The sequence below is a fragment of the Danio aesculapii genome, chromosome 17 (assembly GCF_903798145.1).
Source record: "Danio aesculapii chromosome 17, fDanAes4.1, whole genome shotgun sequence".
NCBI classification, from domain to species: domain Eukaryota; kingdom Metazoa; phylum Chordata; class Actinopteri; order Cypriniformes; family Danionidae; genus Danio; species Danio aesculapii.
In genome coordinates this window covers 46349434-46373815 of record NC_079451.1, presented here as the reverse complement: position 1 = coordinate 46373815, position 24382 = coordinate 46349434, and the positions used below count along the sequence as shown (strand labels likewise).

Here is a 24382-nt window from a genome sequence, read left to right as displayed (position 1 = left end):
ATTTAAATTCAGCCATTCAGAAGCACAGAATAGTGCACTCACTGCACTTCATGTTAGGTTTATAATCCTAATTAATGCATATTAAACCTCTTTAACATTAATAAATGTACATGCCGAAAAACTGATATGTGTTGATTTGCACCAAGTTCTAAAGTTAAATTTCAAACGGTTTATTTTATTTTCAAGATCTGAGGTAAACCATCTGCTGCTGCTTTCAGTAGTATGACAATAAAAGTCATGTAAAATGGCATTCGAACTCACATTATTAGCATTTAACACTGAATAAACCACATGAGGTGTGTCTGAGATGATCATTGTCAGTTTTCCGTTGTTCAGCTGCAAGTAATAGCAGCCATTTCTAATATATCAATTCGAGGTGTTGGTGAGGACAAAAACTGCTTTTCATATAGAAAATATTCCTTCTATCATGTACCATTGCTTTTATATAGAACACGGTTTTAATCAGCCTTAAATCAGCCTTAAATCAGCCTTTAATCTCGATCTTCAGACTCGCTCTGGTTTGTCCTCAATGTGGCAACCTGCGCTTGCGTTTGTTTTGATCCAGGAATGCAATACCTAGTTCAACCACTGGGAGTCAAGCTGACATACTGCACCTTAAACGATAAGTAATAATGCAGCTCTGTGCAGTCTAATAAAACACAAAACACATTCAAGCGTTTTCTATAAAACTTAACACAGCAGGATGCGCTCCGTGTCACTACTCAAAGTTGCTTTATCTTTATTTCAAGAGTTCCCACTTAGATATGCTTGGCGTTTAAAGCAGGTTTGGCATGCTGTCCCGGGAGTGAACCCTGAGCTCGGAGATATTTGAGCCCAGGGCTCCCGCCCGGTCGATAAGCATATCAGGAGATCCGAGATCAGGTAGGTCTCGAGAGCTCCCCCTTTAGAAAAGGGAGGAAAAGGAGGAGATGGGGTGGAAGGGGGGATTTTTCCAAATGAAGATAGAGCAGTAGGGAGAAAATGATCCATTTATAGTAAACTAGGATCGCTCTGATTGGATTATTACTGATTACAGATGAGTGGCCAGACGTGCTCAATCATATCACGTGCTCCTCTCGAAATTAGTTTATGAAACTTCACTTCACATTCTTCAGAACATTTGGGATAATGTAAGTATATACGTGAGCCAAATATATAACACCATTGTAGTAGTTTTTGTATATTTTAATTTTAAAAAAGAATGAGCCTCTATATAAGTGAATGACTTACAGAAATAATCGTAATGGCTATAAAATAGGCTTTGCACTTTTTTTTGTCTACAAAATGAGATTTGCCGTTTTCTCTACAGGTTTTGTGAGATTCTCCCAGTCTCAAGAGAATGTAAACATGTAGTTACATTCTACTGCACGGCTTTTATCCTCTCTGGTAGCCATTTATTCTCGAGAGTGTATAAAATAAGTGCCCTTGTCATGGCATATCTGTTTAATGTGTGTAGATGACGTGTGTGTGGCAGTTCTGTTCCGTGGCCCTTTAAGAAGCAGTTCCTCTGACTGCTTCCAGGGGGCGGATGAGATGTGTGTTGCTGTTCTTGTAGTTTTGCAGCGGAGCAGCAGCGCATTACGGGCTTTGCCAGTGCTGGATCGCCCGGGCTGCGGGACGCGACGTCCTGCTCCGACATGGAACAGGGATCATGGAGGTTTATCGGGATGAACGCTGTGTCTGTTAGGACTCCTCCGTGCTGATTTGCAGAGGGACGGCTTGTGGAGGTATGGCTTGATTATTCGAGGACACTTTCGCGAACGCACAGCCTATCTGATCGCATTCGAATCAAAAGATTTCCCAGAACGGAAGCCGCGTTCTGAAACAATGTAACGTTCGCATTATGATGTAATGATACAAGGTAACGAATTCGCAACGCGACGTCATGCAGCAATGTAACAAATTCGAACGTCCGCTCTGTCTTAATGCGTTCGAACAACGGAAGCTTCATTAAACGTTAAGTATTCGCGCGATTCATACACGGATGAACCAACAATGCCCTCGAACGCGTTTGTAAACATTCCCAATCATCTCAAGACTTCGATTCGATCCTCAGAGTGTCCCGTATTGAAATGCGGACTTCAGAAGTGATCCATTAATGGCATGCACGAGGGCACTGCTGCTGTTGTGTTCCGAAAAGCCGTCCATACATCATTCATTTGAAGGAGTCGAGGAAATATGGCAGAGGAGATAGATAAGCCCTTGGCTGTGGACGTCGACATAGACCCTGATTTTGAGCCCCAAAAAAGGCCCAGGTCTTGCACATGGCCTCTGCCAAGACCCGAGTCCAATTCTGACAAAGCAGAACCTTCAGATGTGGGGATCATTCCTGAGGAAGAGGTGGATGAAAATGGCACTGATGATGCTTGTGCATCTGGTGACATTACAGGCGCATCAAAGCCTGCCAGTGTCACAGAACGAGACCCGAGTTCTGCTGCTGTTGTTCCTGCCATAGAAACGAATGCATCTGCCAATGATAAAGACATCTATGGCTCTCCTGTATCTTCCCAACACGCTCTAGCAGCATGCAGCGACTCCAGCATCAATGGTCTGATTCCTCAGCAGCCCAGAAAATCCTCTGCCCGCAGGAACGCCTGGGGAAACTATTCCTACGCCGACCTCATCACCCAAGCCATCGAGAGCTCGCCGGAGAAGAGGCTGACACTGGCCCAGATTTATGATTGGATGGTCCGAAATGTGCCATACTTCAAGGACAAAGGTGACAGCAACAGCTCTGCAGGATGGAAGGTACGTCAGGTCAAATGTTTTAACCTTGGCTTCCTTTTAACCCTTAACCAGTCAAAAAAATTATATGGATTCCAAGTAAAAAGATTTCCTAAATATTTTTGAAATATTTAATTCCTTTAGGATTTTATGAGATCTCCCAGGGAGATGTTGACTGTTTAGGGCAGCGTTTCTCAACCACGTTCCTGAATGACCACCAACACTGCCTATTTTCCAGGTCTCCTTAACCAAACACACCTGATTTAAATAATCATTTCATTAGCATGGCCTGAAAGACCTGTAATGGGTGTGACAGACAAAGGAGACATCCAAAACATGCAGTGTTGGTGGTCCTTCAGGAACGTGGTTGAGAAACAATGGTTTAGGGTATTAAAAGAAGGACCAAATCATTATTATTATTATTGCTTTTAATTATTTGACGTCTAAAAAATGAGATTCTGACTTTCCATCTCATTTTAAAAGCTGCCAAACATATTTAATTAATGATTTTAAACCGATTTCTTTTACATTATTAATTATAATTTTTCCACAACTGTTACGAGTAACAATAAATGTTCATTTTATTAACCCTACAAAAGCCAAGACCATAAAGGATTCATCAGACACTTAACTTATGGCTGTTGTCCGTCGTCTTATGACACAAAAATATAATTTTTTTTATCAAAACATGACCTAATTTTGATTCTAATGTTTGTATCCCCCCAATGCATTGCATATTTTATTTTTAAAGTGCTGTATTTATGTTGTAAATATTAATTTATTGCTTCTATTCTTCTGTTTGGCCTCATAAAAAAAAATTGCAGGGTGGTCTAATGATGAAAACGTAGACCACTTGTCATGTAATGTGTGGTTTGCTGATAAACTTACTACCGCTGTGCTCATGCCAAAGGGTGTATCAGCAGATAAATGGAGAAAGGTGCCACTGATAAAGGTGCCTGCTTGCCTCATCATTTCCTAGTATTGAGGTCTGATCATTTGAGGTTTTTCATCAATAAAACCAATACGATCACACCCTTTTCTCTCTTAATCATGAAATTTGAAACTCGCCAATGTGCATAGAGCTCCACAAGTCTCTCTTTCTCTCATCCCTGCTTGATTTCAGGGATTACTTTGGCCTGGAAAAGCAATTTATCCAACATGGAATCAACTCTAATGAATTCTCCTAGTATAGCTGGATTTGAATTAGAGAATAACCCCGGGAAATCCCTGCAGATGCGAAGCTGGTGAGCCGCTGCTGCTGTTGTGCAGATGTTGTCACATTTAAACATGATTTGCCACTTTCGTAAACAATCTCTGTGCATTGAGAATTCTTGATTAGTGCGATTTGAATATAATAATTTGCACTGGTTTTACGTTGTTTATATGTTTTTAAGACTCAAAAAATTCTGATAAGCAGTGCAGATTAACAACACACAGATAAAACAACATTAAATACATAATAGGTGATTTAAATACTTTTATATTTGCAAAGAAATAATATATCTGTATACATAATTGCAGTCCAAGTAGATTGTAGTTACAGTCATCCGTGCTCGATGCAGATGAAGCCGTCCTGCAGAGTGTTTGCATCTGCCTGCCACTGAATGAGGAAAAAAAGAGAACCATGGGCATATCGTGAGTGTCAGGGCTGCTATTGGCTGTTTGGTCCCCACCTCCACTTCCCATTGGCTGTCTGCTCTAGCATAAGAAGCAATCAGCTGACTGGAAACTATGTAGGTCAGTGTGTAGCAACGTGTGAAGAGCTTTGGTGTTTGACTCTGAGATCCAGCATTGTGTGTAAACTGGCAGCGCTCCAGTTCTGTCCTGAGTGGTGCTTTGCTCTAACAGGACTGCATCATTGCTTTCAGATGATTTCAGACCCCTCTTTTCATCTATTATGGTTATTCTTCGTGGTTGTATGTTGATGTAATTCAACCGAAAGATGAGCCACAGAATGGGTTCAATAATTGCAATGCTAAATTTTTAATATTTAATTCTATGGGATACTAGTGTGAAAAATGTATAACCAAGTAAATCTGAAAAACAATTCGCCTCAAAACCAAAAGAAAGAAAAAAAAACAATGTTTAAGTAGATACAAAATAGATATATTAGTCTTTGTAGCATTTATTTTGTGACTCATAATAATCTCCTCATATTTTGAAGGTTTTTTTTTAACAACATTAAACCAAATGTAGTTAAACCAAATGTAGATTATATTATATATAATCTTAACTGCAGTGTGTTTACTCGCCATGAAAATAATCATAGAAGCTGGTATGGCATTAAAGGAACAGGCTAATTTTAGACTAATTCAACTCATCTAGAGTTAAACAGTTGAGTTTACCATTTTAAAATACATTCAACCGATCTATGGGTCTTAAGGGAGGACTTTTAGCTTAGCTTAGCATAAATCATTGATTTAGATTAGACCATTAGCATCTTTATTTATTTATATATATATATATATATATATATATATATATATATATATATATATATATATATATATATCTTTTCACTTTTAATGGATAGGACAGTAGAGTATTGACTGGAAAGTGTGGAGAGCAGAGAGAAGGAAGGATCAGCATAGGACTGTGAGGCGGGAATCGAACTCGGAGCCCCTGAGTGCATGTGTCCACGCATTAACCACTGCACCATTGGCGCCAACAAACATTAGCATCTTTAAATGTTCTCTACTGTTGTTAAATTGAGTAGTAGGGCCGATGGAAGTTTACTAGGAACTATAATCTCGTTTCAGTGTAATAATCAAGGAACTTTTACTGCTGTACTTTGGCTGTAGCAAGCACAGTGATATTACACAGCACCTGAATATAGTGCCTAGCTAGGTATCTAGGTAATAGTGCTGCGTAATATCATTGCAACTGCTAGATCTGGGTTGCAATTGTTTTTGTTTATTTCTCCTTTTTTATGATTTCTATGGCTTTATTTACATAAAAAAAAATAGTAAAAACCTTCCATTATCCAAAAAAAAAAAAAAACATGTAACAAATCGATAATGTTCACACGCTGTATTCTGCATGCCAGATTAATTGTTGACAATATATAATGTCAGCATCGATATCGCAATCGGATCATTCACCATAGTCACATCGCGAGTATATACAATATTGAGTCTGGATTATAATTATAAAATATAATAATAATAAAAATGTTTTATGCTAACAGAGCCTAGTTTCTCTCTAGTTTTTTTTTCCCCTCTTCACTTTTTCAATTGTGAATTTTCTTTATTTATTTTTTCCCCTCTCGCCACTGGCTTGCTTGGATCGGGACTTGTGGAGCTGTGCTTCGGTGGTTTGCTCTACAGTGTTTGAACTTTTAGCAGTGAAACTTAAACCACACTAAACTGAACTTCAACTCTGAAATCTGGACTTTACTGTTAAGCTGCTTTGACACAATCTAAACTGTGAAAGCGCTATATAAATAAACATAAATTGAATATATGTATGAGCAATACAAGTAGCAGTGCGATATGGCTGTATATCGTGTGTTGGCTCGAGGCAGCAGGCCAAGTGCCTTGGTGCCCCCCACCAGTGATGATATACAGCCATATCGCACTGCTACAAGTGTGATGTTGCGTTTATACAACAGTTCCATGACATAATCATGTTTATAAAAAAGAAAACACAGTCTCAAAAACCCTTTTGTACGAGGAACTACTTTCTTCTGCCACTCATTCACATCTGCATCTGACCTTCAGAACAACAGAAACCGCCACTTTAGAACTAGTATTTGAATGATTCTCTAGCGTAATGTCTAAAGTGATGACAAAACAGGTGATTTTGCTCACATTTTAAGATTATAAGGCTGAACAGCATGGAAGGCCATCAGTCTACAAAGTTTCCCAGTATTTCTCTGTTGCAATTGGGATTTCACAATAATTAACCCTATAAAAGCCAGAGCAAAGCAAACACTTCCAGATTATGTGGTATAAATACTGCACTACAAAATACAAAAGAGGGAGATCAACTCAGAATGTCACTTTCCTGATTTTATAATGATTTGTTCAGCTGTAGTTTGAAATTTACGCTGAGAAAATGCTGTTTTTCTCCTTTAAGGACTTATGCGGTTTCTGTCGCCATCTTGTACCGCAATGTCAACCGCGCACTGTATCCGATGTGCCGAAATCATAAATAATTTAAAATAGGCACTATCCTTATAAATAAACTGAATATTTGCAGTCTAAACAACTACATTCTCTGCTAAAAAAACTCAAAAATACATTATGTTGTCCAACAACAAATATTTGTCAAAATGTAGAGCGTCCTCTGCTTGTGTTTGTATGTGGGCGGAGTAATACACAATAGTGAAGAGACTGTAAAAGTGCTGTTATTTGCAGAATATCGCAAGGCTATCAACCAATCAGATTCAAGAACCTGACAGAACTGTTGTATAAATATATTGGCTGTCAAGTACTCGCCCCTATCTATAGACTCACAACACATATAGATGTCCTGTTGGCCTACAGGTTAATGATCAATCCTCTTAATGCTATATTTACAGATTTAGTGTCCAGTATCGGTGAGCGTTCTCTGTTACAGTTGTGCCCTTGTTTAAGTTGTTTAACCTTAAGATGATTGAGCAGAGCTGTAGCTGAACTTACTTTTTATTTATCATCACAAAGCAGGTCAAACACCATTTCTGCATCTTGCTTTTTTTTTTTAAATACCTAGACTAGAATAGTTTAAATTACTAAAGTGTAATAAACAAATAGAATATTAAGGCGGCGCAGTGGGTAGTGTTGTCACCTCACAGCAAGAACCTCGCTGGTTCGAGCCTTGGCTGGGTCAGTTGGCATTTCTGTGTGGAGTTTGCATGTTCTGTGTTGGTGTGGGTTTCCTTCGGGTGCGCTGGTTTCCCCTACAGGTCCAAATATATGTGCTATAGGTGAATTGGGTAAGCTAAATTTTCCTTAATTTATATGTGTGAAGTGTTTGGGCCTTTCCCAGTTATGGGTTGCAGCTGGAAGGGCATCCGCTGCGTAAAACATATGCTGGATAAGTTGGCGGTTCATTCCACTGTGGTGACCCCTGATTAATAAAGGAACTAAGCCAAAAATGAATGAATGAATGAATAAATATTAATTAAATGCGCCTTTTGGTTGTTAATAGCAGTGGTTCTCAAACTGGGGGTCGCAGAACAATTTTAAGGGGTCGCATGAGTGATGTAAAAATTGTGTAATTTTCAGTGATTAAAATAGATATTTTTCATTATTGAAAGCTACAAACAAACATTTTCAGATTTTTAAAAAGATATTACTGATTAGTGTTTGGGAAAAATGTAAATCAAACATCATAACTGTGCAGTGACTAACTCGCTAGTTATCACTACAGCACGCATCTGCATGTGAAAACCACAACTGCAGAGATGGATAAATTTGTAATTCGCAAATCTAAAAATGTTGAGGAAACTGTGGACAGTTTGCCCGAGTCATCGGAACCATCTACTTTGACTAAGCATACATGTAAGAGCAAGACCCCGTCAGACCAAAGTGAAATCATCAAGTGTGGATTCACTTGCTCTATCAACAGTACCCATTTAACGGTAAGCCAAAATTATTTTAATGTATAGTAAATATAATTAAAATACTGTGAACAGCTTAAAAGAAGTTATTTTAATTGTTTATATATGCTTTGGTAGTGGGTGGTCGCGAGTTCTTGACGATCTTACATTAGCGGTCGCTGGCTTAAAAGTTTGAGAACCACTGGTTAATAGGATAGTTCACCCAAAAATGAAAACTCTGTCATCATTTACTCACTGCACTTTCCAAACCTATTTGACTTGTTTTTTTTCTGTCGAACACAAATTAAGATATTTTGAAATGCTGGATTCTGGGACCCATTGCCTTGCATAGTATGTTTAGTAGGGCTGAAGGATTTTATCAATTCTGCGATATAAATCGATTTTTTTTTTTTTCCCAAAGAAAGTATCAATACATACATACATGCATACATCCGGCCATCTGCGCAACCCTGCTCTCGAGTGAAGTCAGGAAGACTGAAAAAGATCTGTGCACACTGACTGAGTCGGACGTGACATTTGATGTTTTGGAAAAGCCATGGTACTACTATGTTTACTTTCATGGCAGCTAGACTTGCTACCTCATGTTTTTTGTCAAGCTAAAAAGATGTCAAAGAAACTGTTCAGAACAGGCCACTTGCACTTTAACTCTCCATTGTTAATTGCAATGTTGAACTTTATTTACTTTTCAAAGGCTTGTAAGCTACAGTTTGCACTGTTTCAATAAATGGAGCAAATTTTCTCATCACATCTTTAATTAATTTTGTCCAGCTATTAATTTTGCAAGCTGTCTGATGTTTAAGTTTATTTCAATTAATTAAATCCAAGTAAATTAAACACTCCCAAGATGTCACCAAAATCACTTTGTCCCTTTTAAATCTATCAGAAAATGATGTAAGTGTATCGAATGATATAGAATCGTATCCAATCGTTGGCTAAACATCGTGATATATATCGTATCGTGAGCTGAAAATCGTGTATCGTATCGTGAGATTAGTGTATCGCTACAGCCCTAATGTTTAGTGAACTCAAATTAAATTCAAATCATCTTCTTTGTCTAATAGAGGAAAGAAACTCATAAAGTACCACATGAGGGAGAGTTTACCACATTTTTGAGTGATCTACCCCTTTAAATTGACCGTGGACAAAATAAATATTCAAACTGATTTGATTCAATTTGCCATTTAAGATACTCCTCTCATTGCAAGCCAAGTTTGTAATGATCTGTTTTGTAATCAATGCACTGATGATTGACAACAAACAATCCGATGAACGGGTCTTAGATTAGATTCTCAATCCAATCAATTCAGTTAGCCAGCTTAACAAAGCAGAAAAGGGAGAACTGCTTACGCACTTTAAGAAAGAGTTGGGATGCAAGTTGTTCTTGGAGAGCAAAATTGTCTGAAATCTGTGACAGATTAAACCCCGTAATAGGCTTTAAAGCAAAGGCATTAATGCAAGTTAAGTGTCATGAGGTCGACCCATTCGCTCTTACAAGTCCAAAGGTCAGTAAAGTGATGTTCATGGGACAGTGTTAAGTAGAGTCCAGCTTTCTTCAACATGTCACAAGCTCTGCGTCTGAAGAATTCACACCATTTTTAGACTTGGAGTGCTTGAAAAGAGGAAAAGTGTGTCTCGCTTGTGAATTTTAGCACATCTCCTGATGCTGCATTATGGATCGCTGTGCCTTCTGTGCTGCAGTCTACATTAATATAGCTTCACTGCACTGCACTCTTACACTTTGAGCAATCCTTCAGTTGCATATTGTGTAGCTCTAAAATAAAGCTGAAGTTAGAATTATTAGCCCCCCTGAATATTTTTCCCCAATTTTGGTATAAGGCAAGGCAAGTTTATTTATATAGCACATTTCATAAACCGTGGCAATTCAAAGTGCTTTACATAAACTGGAATAAAAGAGACAAGTATAAATAAAATAAAAACAGATGAAAACAGAGTAAGGAGTTTTTCCATATTCCAAAACACTGGTGTATCATATTTTCTCAATTTACACTGGGACTTCCCCGTTCTGGTGATCACCCCCCTCTGTGGACTTTTTCGGTACCTATTAATCTATTGGACGTCTCCAACAGATTCGGTTTTTCACCTAAAGTCGAAAAGTTAAGCTTTACAGCTCTAATTACATGCCTCCCAATTTCAACTTTTAGAAGTAAATCACACAGGCCCTGATTTTAACCCCCTCCCAGGAGTAAATCGCTTTAGCTAGCCAAACGTAATAAAAGGTCTTGATCTCAGCCAGACGCCAGGGACTTTAATGGAATTTCCAAACATAATAGTTTTAACAACTCATTTCTAATAACTGATTTCGTTTATCTTTGCTATGATGACAATACAGAATATTTCACTAAATATTTTTTAAGACACTAGTATTCAGCTTAAATTGACATTTAAAGGGTTAACTAGGTTAATTAGGCAAGTTAGGGTAATTAGGCAAGTCTTTGTATAATGATGTTTTTTTTTTCTGTAGACAATCGAAAAAAAATATTGCTTGAGGAGGCTAATAATATTTAGCTTAAAATTATTTAAAAACTGCTTTTATTCTAGCTGAAATAAAATGAATATTTTTTTTTCTGAAGAAGAAAGTCTTATTTTAGGAAATACTGTGAAAAATCCATTGCTCCATTATATTTGGAAAAAGAAAAATAAATCACAGGAGGGCTTATAATATTGACTTCAACTAGGGCTGTGCGATAAAATCGGTGTTGGTATTTATTGACCGTACACCATTTTCAATAATGATAAAAAAAAAGTTTGGTATGACGCGCTATAGTTTTATTTAAATGCAGCTGCTGAGCGCTTGGAAGCAATGCCAGTAAGCTTAGGGTGTTTGCAATTTCTAATGGCGGTGTGGGACTTGCAGGACATGGTGTCATTTGGGGCCTCATGTACGAAGACTTGCGTTGAGTTCATACAAAAACATTTGCATTAAATTCAGATGTATAAAACACTGCACACGCAGAATCCCACGCATATTCTGAGCGCACGTGCACGAGCACAAAACCCTTCCTGCCTCCCCCCCCCTAATAAATATGGTAATGACTTCACTTTGGCAAAACCAAGTGCAAAAGCAGGCAAAAAGAGAAACTTTGAACAGAATGTGAATTGGAGGGCTCCTTTCGGAGGTAGACCGGAGAACACTGTTATTTGCAAGTTTGTCCTCCAGAATTAATAGAGTGGGAGAGGAGTGATTGAGTGGGAGAGTTTAGCTGACGCAGTTAACGCAGTGGGGTCTGAACATCGCAATGTGAGTAATAAAAAAAAAAAAAAGGAATGGTCCGATGTAAAGGTGTACAATTTTGTGGTGTCTATTTAGGCTAAGTGCAAATAGCACATCTCATTGGAATGAGCTAGTCGAGTGATTCCCGTTCATCACTGTTTGATTGACATAGACAATATAACTAAAGACAGCGACAAACAGCAGCGTGAGTGGCATAGCTCATTAAACACATAGCAACATGTTTTGACACGATCGATCATGAACCCGGTACGAATGCAGCGTTTAATGAACTCATTCTTCGTTTATTCCCCCACTACATATCAGATTTTGCCTACTCTTCATCACGAGAAAGTAGGAATCATTAATAAGTGTGTGTATTATGCAGATCACTCCGATTACATTGGGAAAACCGCCAATCCTTGCAAATTGCGCATTTTTTTGCATGTTTGGCTGGTCAACTGCGTGGTATGGAAGCCTTATTTACCTGCTAGACATGCGGATGATCCAGTCCCATACAGCTGCCATTGCACGGCTCAAAGATACTTTGTAGTGTGCAATTTACACAATTGCCTCTAGGAGTCGCCAATGGAAAAAAACAAACGCACAAGAAAACTCGTACGCCAGACATGAAGTTGGCGTGGACCAAGGCACATTCTCACGTTAATTTCATCGTTAGTAAATCCAAACGTGAACATGAAATCTGGCGTACACAAAGTTTTTGTACGTACGCAGCATTGATGCATGAGGCCCCTGAGCTTTTCCGAATGCCATGAGCGCACCACGCTTCATGTACTAACCAATCTGCTTCACTCTTTGTATGGAATATACACATTTCAGTAATAACGATAGACAAATTACCTCAGATAAACACAGAGCACTCAAACACTACAGTGCTTTTTACTTTTCTCCATAAACTTGTATCGAAGCTGCAGTCGTTTGTCATCCTCTGAGAAAACGGTTGATGGTCGCCTTGTTATGGAAAGACGCCAGGGGCCGGTTGCACCAGCAGTGCATAACTTAAAACTTAGCCTAGTTGTGACTTAAATAGACACTGTTACAATTTACACACCACTAAATATTTTTGTGTTGCACCACTGAACTTTAAATGTAACACTATGTTTTAACTAAATCTTAACGGCAGCCACCCCCCATGTATAACGGAAAAGAGATGACCACGAGATTAGTTTACATTCAGGAGCTTGCGATCATATTGAAGAATCACCTCCCTCTAATCACAGCCTTATTTTCCTCTCAAATCTCACATTTGTTTCGGTTTGTGAAAAGAGTTTGATTCTCTATCAAGGAGTGTTTTTGTTAATTGTAAATAAAACGAGAATTTCTTCATCAATTTCTTTCGTTTTTCTTGTAGGATATAAAAAAACAAGTATGTTTTGATTACATCATGTGTATTCACGGCTTTCGATGCAGGTGTGTGCGTCGTCTGTTATTAGTGACTGACTGTAATTTAATTTACTATAAAACGTAATTTGTCATGTAATTTTCATAATACAGTCATATATAGATGCCTTAGTTGCAGAATTTTAAAGCAGTTTAACGATTTAAATGCATTTTTATTGGATATTACGTCATTTAATGCGCCTACGAATGACTTTACGGTAAATCTTACAACCTACTAACTATGGTTTGCCCTAAAAACATGTGGTGCAACCGAACTGAGAACAAATTTAGTTACAAACTAGCTAGTAGTTACTAAGCCCCAAGTGTGGACTTTACGTTCCAGTTTAAGAAAGAACTTACGAACAGCTGGTGCAACCCCACCCAGGGGAGCACGAGCGCAAAGCACATTGAAAATGATTAAGGAAACCCTACGCACTCGCGCTTGTCGCTTCAGGTCAGAATAACAACACGCGAAATGTGCCAACACTGAAGGGATTGTGGATTTTTTGGTTTCTTTTCTTGTGCATCCCAGCTACTAGCACCCCATCTGAAAGAATTTTTAGCATAGAGTTAATGTAGTCATTATTCACATCACCTGTTGAGCTACCTTAAAGATTGCTTTGATTGTTCAGCGTTTACACTTTACCTTTTCACACACTATTGTAACATTTTATTTATCAAGTTTGAGTCCCTTTAACACTTATGTTTATTTTATTATAAAGAGATCAGATATTTATTTTTTTGTATTTTTGTTTTTGACTATTAAAACTATTTGCCTAAGTAATATTGGCAAATTAAAATAAAGTGGTTAAACTAATATTCCCAAATGTATTGTTAAACAATATTCAATAATTATTGATACCAAATGATATGAAATTTATTTATTTATGATTTGTATGATGGGTAAAACAAAGACCATGCGGGTCAGGTAGTTGAAACGGTAGGCTACAAATAATTAATTCATTATGAATTAATGACTATAATATACTCGCTCCATCAGGCTCTTGGCTTTCAGCACCGCCCACGCTCGTCACCACTACCAAGCCGACTAATCAAAGAGCTTGCGCTTTGCGTCATAGCAATGTGTAAGTACATTTTTGAGAGGTGCGCAACACCATACGCGTGTGCTTGACACAAAAGTATTAATCCGCTTTTGAACAGGTGAACAGTTAATCTGTGCAAATGAATCCACCAAAAAAAAAAAAAATTATTTATATATATATATATATATATATATATATATATATATATATATATATATATAATTTCGTTAATATGTAATCAAAGTCTGAGCATCTGCTTTTGTGCTTGGAGTGGGCTGTCCTTCTTTGACATCAGTTTGACTCTTCAGCTACAGCAATCTTAACCAGGCCCCTCTTTCTTTCAGTTTGCTATAAGCGAATGATGCGTAAAATGTAAAAGCCACCCTTACTCAATATCAGTTTCAGGTGGAAGTACATCAACATACTGAAATAAGTCTCAGAAACTTCCAGTTCATACAGAAAGATTACAAATTACACACAACCTGACAAAAGTCATGTCGCCGATTCCAGTTGTAAAGCAACGATTAATTACTTTGTCTTCTAGTTTATCATTTTTTTTATGGAAAAGTGGCTGAAGGTAGTTTTATTTTTTATATTTTTTATTTTTTTCATGAATCTTCTGTTGAAATGCATGTTCCAGGATTGGCCAGCCCAGTCACCAGGTATGAACATTATTGAGCATGTCTGGGGTAAGATGGAGGAGGAGGCATTAAAGATGAATCTTGATGAACTCTGGGAGTTCAAGAACGCTTTCTTTGCCATTTCAGATGACTTTATTAATAAGGGATTTGAGTCATTGCAGAGATGTAAAGATGCAGTCCTCCAAGCTCATGGGAGTCACAAAATATTCATTCTTTTTCTACTGCAGCATGACTTTATATACTATACTGTGCATTATTTCTGTTAAATGACTTTTGTCTAAGTCAGATCTTACTGTCCTAATGAAATAATTAAAAATCAAGGCATGATCATATTTTATTTTGGTAAAATAAGCGTAATCTAGAGGCCTTTGCCTTTCATATTAGTCACTTCTGATACCAAATGATCAACTAGAAGTCAACTTATTATTTGGTGTTCCTAGAACTTGGATAGGCGACAAGATTTTTGTCTGTTAGTGTATTTACATTTATATACAATGAAGAATATACAGTGTTATTTTACATTTCATTATACAATATATGTATCTAAATACTGTTTGACTCCCAGAAAACTATAAAGCACTTATTATTTTATGTATATCTTTGCTCTACTGTCTTTATCAATGCTTGTGATTGGTTTATTATATTACAGTTTAATATAGCAGAGGCACTGTCCTACAAAATCATACCAATTACTCTATATTTTTTTTCCAAATAAATCTATTCAATTCATCTGTTGAAATTTTGCCCAATATCGCAATATGAATTACAGAGAAGTAAAATATATGCAGTGTCATGCAGCCCTACTTTATATTGGCCACCACATTTTGTTAATGTATAATATAAATGTTTATTCAGAGCTCCAAAATATGTTATTTCATTATTGAATAGACTGATGTTCCTATAAAATTGACTGTTTTTTTTGTTACATTTGTGAAAAACTAAAAGCCGAGCACTCAGTTCTGTAGTTGAACTGCACATTGCAGACCAATTATCTACACAGCCCAGTGAACAGAGCAGAGTGGGTTGATTTTACTTGTAGAACGATCTTGACCACAAAGCCCAGACCAATGAACTGTGTGTGTGTGTGTGTGGAGTTCAATTGGGTTCAGTTCATCTTTTTCCATTTTCTGTAAAGCTGCTTTAGATTTTGGGGCTGTCTTTGTTGAAACCGAGGATTTGTCAAATTAGAAAGCATTTTTAAATACTTAACTTACAGTATAGGCATTTTATAGAGTTACATATTAAAAAACAAGCAAATAAAAGTAATACAACAAACATCCCCAACACTTATTTCCCCTTTGCGATTTTAACAGAACACAAATAATGCTAACAGTTTGCATATATCAAGATTTGAGCCCTCAAAGCATCATCTAAATGCACAGAAGTCCATGTATAAGCTGTAGGGTCATACACTGCACCATTAAAGCAGTAATAAAGAAATACAGTACATCCACCTACAGATAGCTCTCTGCTACTCTCACATGGTCACACACTGAAGCCAAGCAGGGCTGCGCCCGGTCAGTACCTGGATGGGAGATCACATGGGAAAGCTAGGTAGTGGTATTAGTGAGACCAGAAAGGGGCATTCAAACTGCGGTCTGTGTAGGTCCTAAAACACCCAAGTATTGCGATGGGAACACTATACTGCTCAGTGAGCTCCGTCTTTCGGATGAGACATTAAACCGAGGTCCCAACTCTCTGTGGTCATTGAAAAATCCCTGAATGTCCATCGAAAAGAGTAGGAGTTTAACCCCAGCATCCTGGCCAAATTTGCCCACTGGCCTCTGTCCTTCATGGCCTCCTAACCATCCCCATAAGATAATTAGCTTCATCAACAATTTTCTAACCCCTTTTAGGAATAGACAATAAAGGTTTTTGAAGTTGAAATGAAAACTTTTTGCTGGTGTGGCCGAAATGTATGGTTACTAAAATGCTAGTAAACGATAGTAAACATGAAAATATCATTAAAAATACCTCTGGGGATTCTTTATCTATGGGATCTCAAAATACTTAAATGATTTTGAAAATTGTCATCATTTACTCACCCTTTACTTGTTCCATACCTTTTATTTCTCTGTTGAACTCAAAAAAAGGTGTATTGAAGAATTTTGCAAACCTGTAACCGTTGACTTGCCTAGTAGGAAGAACAAATACTATGCAAATCAATGGTTACCAACATTTTTCACTATATCTTCCTTCATGTTCAACAGGAGAAATTCAAACAGGTTTGGAACAAGTAAAGGGTGAGTAAATGATGACCAATGAATTAATACATTTTTGGGTGAACCATCCTAAATAACCCCTACTACTGTAAGAAATGTTAAATTTCTAAATATGTAAGAAAGAGAGACCGAAAGAATGTTTTTTTTTTTAGCTATACACATGGACTCTATTGGTCAAAAGAGCCATGACTCCTTAATCTCTGGATAAAGCAATCAAGTCATAGTGGCATTGTCCCTCAACGCACATTGTGCTTCATTGAGTCAGAGACTATTGAGGCTTGAACATTAGCCTATTATTTTGCTCTTTAATGATCAGATAGTTAATGTTAAGTGTTTCAGGCACGTCCAACGATGCATGGGCTAACCTTCTACACTTCTCTTTTCACAGAACTCAATACGGCATAACCTGTCACTCCACAGTCGCTTCGTCAGAGTGCAAAATGAAGGAACAGGAAAGAGTTCATGGTGGATGGTCAACCCTGATGGTGGAAAAGGGGGCAAAGCTCCACGCAGGCGTGCAGTATCAATGGACAACAGTAATAAGCTCATCAAGAGCGCCCGTGGTCGTGCTGCAAAGAAGAAAGCTGCTCTGCAGGCCACCCAGGACGGAAGCTCTGAGAGTTCCTCCAGTCTGTCCAAATGGACCGGCAGCCCCACGTCCCGCAGTAGTGACGAGCTAGACGCTTGGACAGATTTTCGTTCTCGCACTAATTCTAATGCCAGCACCCTCAGTGGACGTCTTTCTCCAATTCTGGCCAACCTGGAGGTGGATGAGGTTCCCGATGATGACTCTCCTCTGTCACCTATGCTATACTCCAGCCCCAGCAGTATGTCTCCGTCCACTGGGCTCACCGAACTGCCCCGTCTAGCTGACCTTGCAGGAACTATGAACCTCAATGATGGCCTCTCTGACAACCTAATGGATGACCTTCTGGACAACATCAGCTTGACTGCTTCGCAGTCTCCGGGCCAAGATGAGAGTGGAGCCAACCTACAGGGAAGCCCTGTGTTTACCTTCAGCTGCTCTGGGAGCAGTCTGGCAATTCCCTCCGGCAGCTATGGCACCAACTCCATGTTTAGCCCTCCATCAGTCACTGGGCTGAGACAGTCTCCAATGCAAACCATCCAGGAAAACAAGCAGGCAACATTCTCCTGCGGTTCCCTCTTTAGCGAGCAGAGTCTGCAGGATTTGCTCAGCTCTGAGTCAAATAGTCGCAGTGATGTCCTTCTTACCCAATCTGACCCACTTATGTCTCAAGCTAGTGCCTCCCTTTCCTCTCAGAATGCTCGTCGCATTTTGTTGCGTAATGACCCAATGATGTCCAACCAGGCTGGGCCTGCAGGACAAGCAGGGTTTAAAAAGGCATCGCCATCTGGATGGCGGATGAACTGTGTCCCGAGCAGCGAGTCAGACTACCAAAGCTTGATGAAGCAACTCCAACAGTCTCCCTTCAGAAGCACATCTATGCAGCTCAACTCCTCCGATTCATTGTTGGCAGGTCTCAATGGCAGCGTGTCCTCTGCTCAGTCGGTGTCTCAGGACCGTTTCCCATCTGACTTGGATCTTGAGGCATTCAGTGGCAGTTTCGATTGCGATATGGACATCATCACCCGCAACGATCTGATGGATGCCGAAGGCCTGGAGCTCAGCTTTGATTCCCATCTCATCTCCTCTCAGAATGCTAACCTGACTTCAGGGAGCTTCTCCAGAACCAAACGAACCTCCTCCCAAAGCTGGGTGCCAGGCTGATCTAGCTAGGCCCAGGAATGTAGGGACGGGGCATAACACCGGATTTGAGCCAACTGTCCACTGTAAAGCAACTGTATATTATGCTGTAGAAAAGCTATTTGACATCCATTGGAATGAGTTTGAGTTAACGTCAATGATTTACCCAGTGTTGTAGATTTGTGGCTGTATGTTTTGTATCGAGGCTGGTTTGATGGACGTCATAAAGAGTTCCAACAGAATTGACCTTGTTTTAAGTGCTGCAGGTTACTCTATTTGCCAATGACAAGGTATTGAACTCTGCTTGAGTATGGTAAGTGGAGTACTGTAGAGAGAACTTGGCTTAGCCAACAGTACTTCCCTTACTCTATCTAGAATAAAAAATCTTTAAAGAAACGCTCCTCTTTTTTTGAAAATGGTCTCATTTTACAATTCCTAGAGCTGATCTCCAAGTCTGGGAGGAGCATTTTTTCGCTTAGCTTAGCATACATTATTGACACTGCGTAATATCATTGTGCCTGCTGCAGCCATTCTTATTTATTACACTGGGATGAGAGTATAGTCCCTAGCCAAATCAGCCTACACTCTCAGAAATCAAGGTAGATGAATTGTCACTGCGGTGGTACCTTTTCAAAAGGTACACGTTTGTACTTAAAGGGTTCATATTGGTACCTCAAAAGTATATATTAGTACCTAGAATTTTTAAGAGGAACACTTTTGTGCTTTTTAGGTACTAATATGTAGCCTTGAGGTATTAAAATGGACCTTTTAAGGTACAAATTTGTACCTTTTTGAAAAGGTACCACCCCAGTTACAGCTCGCGTACTTTTTATTTCTATGAGTGTAGAAAATGGTCCAATTTAAATTTTCCGCCTGTTTTTGTGCAAACAACAGAAGAGTCAATTTAAATTTTAAATGGGAAAATTATCTGTTGGATCATTATTCAGTGAGAGGCTATTGGTCTAATTCAATGATTTATGCTAGGCCAAGCTAAAAGTGCTTCTGCCAGACCTGGAGATCAGCTGAATGGATTCAAAAATGGCAAAACCTCTGTTTAACTCTAGGAGGGTTGTAAAATGTGCCTGTTTTGTATGGTGTATGAGGGTGCCTACAAACTGGAGAATGCTTTTACGAATCCAAGCTTGGAAACCAAGCGGGATTGGTGAGTTCTCATTGGGATGGGCAGCTGTTGACAACCATGTCATATTGCATTAAAGCAGAAATGAAAATGTTTTTCCACTTTAACGTTTTTCCTTGTCATCATTGCAATACTTGATCCCCATTGAAGTCCACTCTAGTCTGTAGGTGCCTATAGTTTGTGGTAATTTCTCGTAACTTGTGATCAAGATGAGTAGATTTCTAGTCCTCACATTTAAACAAACACTTGCCTTTTGCCAAACTAGTCCTCAGGACAACTGCAAAAATGGCCTGTTTACAACACAAACTCTTGAGAATTCTGTTGTCTGAAAAATGGCCATGAAATAAGTCATTTCTCCAGTTATTTTATTTTTTCTTGTGAAACTATTATTTAAAAAAAGGGAAGAGGTTGTGTTATTTGTGAAACCAGTGATGATCATAATGTATCCTTGACTCCTTTTGCGGGAAAGTGAATAATGACATGATAAGCTATGTATTTAGTGTTCTGCTGTATGAAACTAGTCAGTGTTTCCTATGGATTTCCTAACACAACCTGTGCATTTATCCGAGTTCTTGAGCATCACCGCATTCACTTCCAATGTTAGCCATTTTAGAGTAGATTATAAGATATATATTTGTATTTATGTATGCGTGTGTATATACACACACAGACACTGGGCCTCTTTCATGAAGTATCCATAGCTTTCCGAACAATTTGCACAAATTTGTAAACCATTCTTTAGTTGGCGCATTCAGTGCGATTAGTGTTGTGTGCATGCACTGTGCACTATATATGTGTGTATACATGCATGCAACCATTTACCTTTAGAATAGGTTTACCAGTTTCTGTGTAAGTCATAGACTATGCTTACAGTTCATGATGGAGACCAGTAATGCTTACAGTGTGTGTGTGTATATACACAGACAAGTATTGAATTCATATGAACAGATCTAAATTTTGGAACGCTGATTAAGGACCGCTAGATGTTTGTGTATTTGTAGCAGGAAAAGAAAAATGAAGCTATGAGCATTTGGTGCTAAGTGAAATTGTGTTGGGTCAGTTTATATGGCTAGCATTTATGTGTACATATCTACACAAAATGGTGAGTGCTAGTAGAAAGTGTGTGACGGCGGTGTGTTTTAAGCATTATAATAGTTTTAAAACGAAAGGCAGCCATTTTGTAGTATTACAGCCTGTACGGATAAGCTATGTAAGAAAGCACCTACATTGTACTGTATTTCTCTGTTGATCTTGAACATGCCAGACAACCAAATTTGAGGCTAATGTAAAAAATCATGCAGCTGTTGATGAATTAGTAGTGCCATTCAGGGACGGCTTGCAGATGTTTGCGTAGGTACACCTAATGTTGTTTTAACACAGTCTCGAATGTACCGTTAGTTAAGGTCATCGTCACACCCAGAGTTTCCATAAGCCTCTTAAGCACTGATTTTTATAATCTGCTTTTTATAATCAGCTGGAGTTACAGATTTTAAGATGACTATAAAAAGTCGATTGTGCTGTTTACACCTTTTTGTTTACTTCATTTTAGATAGACGTCTGATAGTGTTTGGGGTAGGTCACAACTCTCACAAGACTACTATGTTTTTCATTCATTGTTAGAGGGAATTAACACAAATTGTGTAAGCGTAATATGCGTGTGTACCTCCTTACAGCACAATTGGCCGCTAGTTAGCATCCACTCGATGTTTGCTTGACTTTACCTATGTATTTCCATTTTGGATCATGTAAACAACGTAGTGTAAGGCAAGGTGCATGTAAATAAAGCTTGTACTACACAATACATATCTGCAGTCTTTATTTTAACTGATCACCAGAATGGACTATTTTGTTTTTATACATTACAAACAACATGAGGTCTCGGTGTGTGTTTATAGACTGTAAAAGATATGGATGTAGTGTCCGTGGCGTCACCCATAGGTTTTTAAAGAACCCAAAAGAAGCTACCAGTAGGCATGGCCAACCGTCGCAATTTTGTTTGCGCATCGTTGCACCACCCTGGGAACACCAAACAAGGGCAAAGAGGTGATGTGCAAGCGGAGCTACAGACGCCTGCTAGCATTTTGCTTAATACTTTATTTCCTGTGACTCGTTTGTGTTCTGAACACATGTGCTTGGTTGGATACTACATCTATATATAAGATATAGTATACAACTAAATATAAGTGTTTAGACTTTTAAAATCACTGCTGTAATACATTGAGCCACTAAACATTGTTCTTATGATGTTTTTCTACAGGAGGAAAACGCGAATTACGTCCAAACACTTCAGATGTAGTCTGTGTTAGTAAATGCAAGGCTACTTATGAAATCCAGGCATAACATAATGGCAACGCTTCAGATGACTGTTCTAGAGTCTACAGCTAATCAATCTATCAGATTCTGGAGTACATTACAGGTCTAAAGAAAAATATAAATAATCTTATATAAAACAAATACATTTATAGAGACGGTATACAAGTATATAATTTCACTCACCTGGGAAATGGGGGCAATTTTAATGGTTTGCGAGCACAATTAAGTGCACACAGCATGCCATATCATCTGAAAATTGTAAAAAATAATTCCAAAAATCAACTGACTGTGTAAAGAAACATAAAACAACACAAAAATACGATGTATATGCTGAGTTCAGCAGCTAATCTGCCGGAATCAGCTGAGGTGTCGGCGACCAGCAAGACCTAGCTGTCACTCAAGTGGCCACGCCCTTAATTATGCAGACTTAATATAACCTAATATAAAGGAAACGGATGAGTTCTAAAAAAAAATTCACCCCCCTCACAGTTGTCATGAACCAAAATCGTTCTTTGTACCAGGCTGTAAACACTTTTTTTTTTACTATAAAGTTGGCCATTTTAACAGTGGGCTCAATTGTAATTTCCTCCATATGGAGCCAGGACTAGCGGAATTTAGATGAATTGCAGTTTCAGTTACTTTCGTATGGGCTTCGCAAGGGAGAGCGGGAGGTTGCCGCTTGGTTTACGCTCTGCAGATTTAATCTGATTAAACTGAACTCTGGTGCATTTGCTGTGTTAGGGTGAATAAGTGTGAATGCTGCCATTTGAACCCTGATGTGCACCAAACAAGCCAGTTCTAAACAAAATCTGGTGAGGTTTAACTGAAGTATGAATGTAACAAGACATCTAAACAAATCCAACATGCTACAAGATGCAGCCATTGAAGGCCAAGAATGCTTATGAACAGCATGCTCATTTGCATTGCAGCAAATCTTAATTTGTGAGAGATTCCTGGCACAATTTGCACATTTTACACTACTTTTAAAGGGGTGGTCAACTACGATATCATATTTTACACTTTAGTTGATGTGTAATGTAGCTGTGTGAACATAAACAACATCTCTGAATGTAATACGCTCAAAGTTCAATGCAAAGGGAGACCTTGGCTTTTACAGAGTTAGCTTAGCAAAGCCTACAGTGAACGAAGTTAGGGGTCAACAAAAAAATAAAAATACATCCAGGCTATTGAGATCACAAATGCTTCAGGTTACGTGCATTCCCCACGCACACACACCCCGCGCAGCAATGGGGCGTGGCCAGAGGCTTTGTAATGTTAAAGCAGAGAAAGCTAAAATGCTGTCCAAACGCTGCTATTTCCACAGAGCTTGTTCAGTTTCAGTATTTGGGCTTTCAAAGGACACGGCGCAAAGAGAGAAGTGCTTAGTTTATTTGAATTATGTTCCAGAGAATTATAAAAAGATAAAGCTCTAGCATTTGACAAAAGAAAGCTTTCAAAATCTCTCCCAGTTCAGTGCTGGATTCGGCTAAAAACTCCTCAAAGGAGCAGCAGCTCCAACCATAATAGACGAAGCTGTGGATTATGAGCCACAACCTGTAAGTCTTTTTATTTGTTAAAATCGATTTATTACATGCACAGTGTCTAGCGTTCACTGTACGTTGTAGCGAGGACATAAACAAGGATGTAAACATTGGAAAATGCTATTTGTCACCCACAACAATTTAGCTACAAATTCATATTTATCAGTTAAACCGCTGTAAACACCCACAATCTTCAGCAGCTCTGCTGTGTCTCTCTATGTGGACACTTTCCATGTGTTGTACATCTCAAATAATGAACTCGTAAAAGATACGTGAACATTTCGTATTACTTACCTCTGTTTCACACTGCAAGCGCAAGCAGAGCTTGAGTGTTTGCCTTTCCACCCTGATCTCACGAGAAAACGTGAGTATTTTACGTTTTGTCAGTTTAGTTCAGTCGTACGATTTTAAAAAGGAGGTGTGGCACCTAACCCCACCCCTAAACCCAACCGTCATTAGGGGATGAGCAAATCATACTAAATTGTACGATTAGATCGTACGAATTAGCCACTAAATCAAAAAGTTACGAATTGCCGTGAGATTGTGTTGGCCTTTCACACCAACTGCGTCTGCAGCATGCAGCTCATCGGCAGCTGCTGCACAGATCAATCCATCTCTGTCTATTCTCTTTAGTTCCTATCTATCTATAAATACACTTTTTCAAAATAAAACTTTTCATCTGCACCAAGGCCCGCGGCAACTTCCTCCTATGCCGTTTCCTTAACCTGCAAGTCTTTATTTTACAAATTATACAGATCCTAAAGAACTGTCTGCTTCTCACGCTCCGAGGAGTGTCATTCATGCCTTTTTTAGGTGCACTCGGTCAGAAGACAATCGCCTGTGATATCATGTCATTTTGTTT

General features: G+C 38.6%; 1 protein-coding gene across 1 annotated transcript; it reads left to right on the top strand.

Annotated features, from left to right (window-relative positions):
* The first annotated feature begins 1556 nt into the window (after nucleotides 1-1556).
* On the top strand, nucleotides 1557-21469 carry foxo3a (forkhead box O3A). Its single transcript, XM_056476882.1, has 2 exons — nucleotides 1557-2748; nucleotides 17191-21469. The coding sequence occupies exons 1-2, from the start codon at nucleotides 2179-2181 to the stop codon at nucleotides 18550-18552; spliced, it is 1932 nt and encodes a 643-aa protein (XP_056332857.1). The 5' UTR covers nucleotides 1557-2178; the 3' UTR covers nucleotides 18553-21469.
* The last annotated feature ends 2913 nt before the right edge of the window (nucleotides 21470-24382 follow it).

Bases quoted from the DNA above. Each gene is read 5' to 3' on its own strand.
- foxo3a (XM_056476882.1), top strand. From the start codon at position 2,179: ATGGCAGAGGAGATAGATAAGCCCTTGGCTGTGGACGTCGACATAGAC. The intron at 2,749-17,190 runs GTACGTCAGGTC...CTCTTTTCACAG, and splicing joins ACAGCTCTGCAGGATGGAAG to AACTCAATACGGCATAACCT.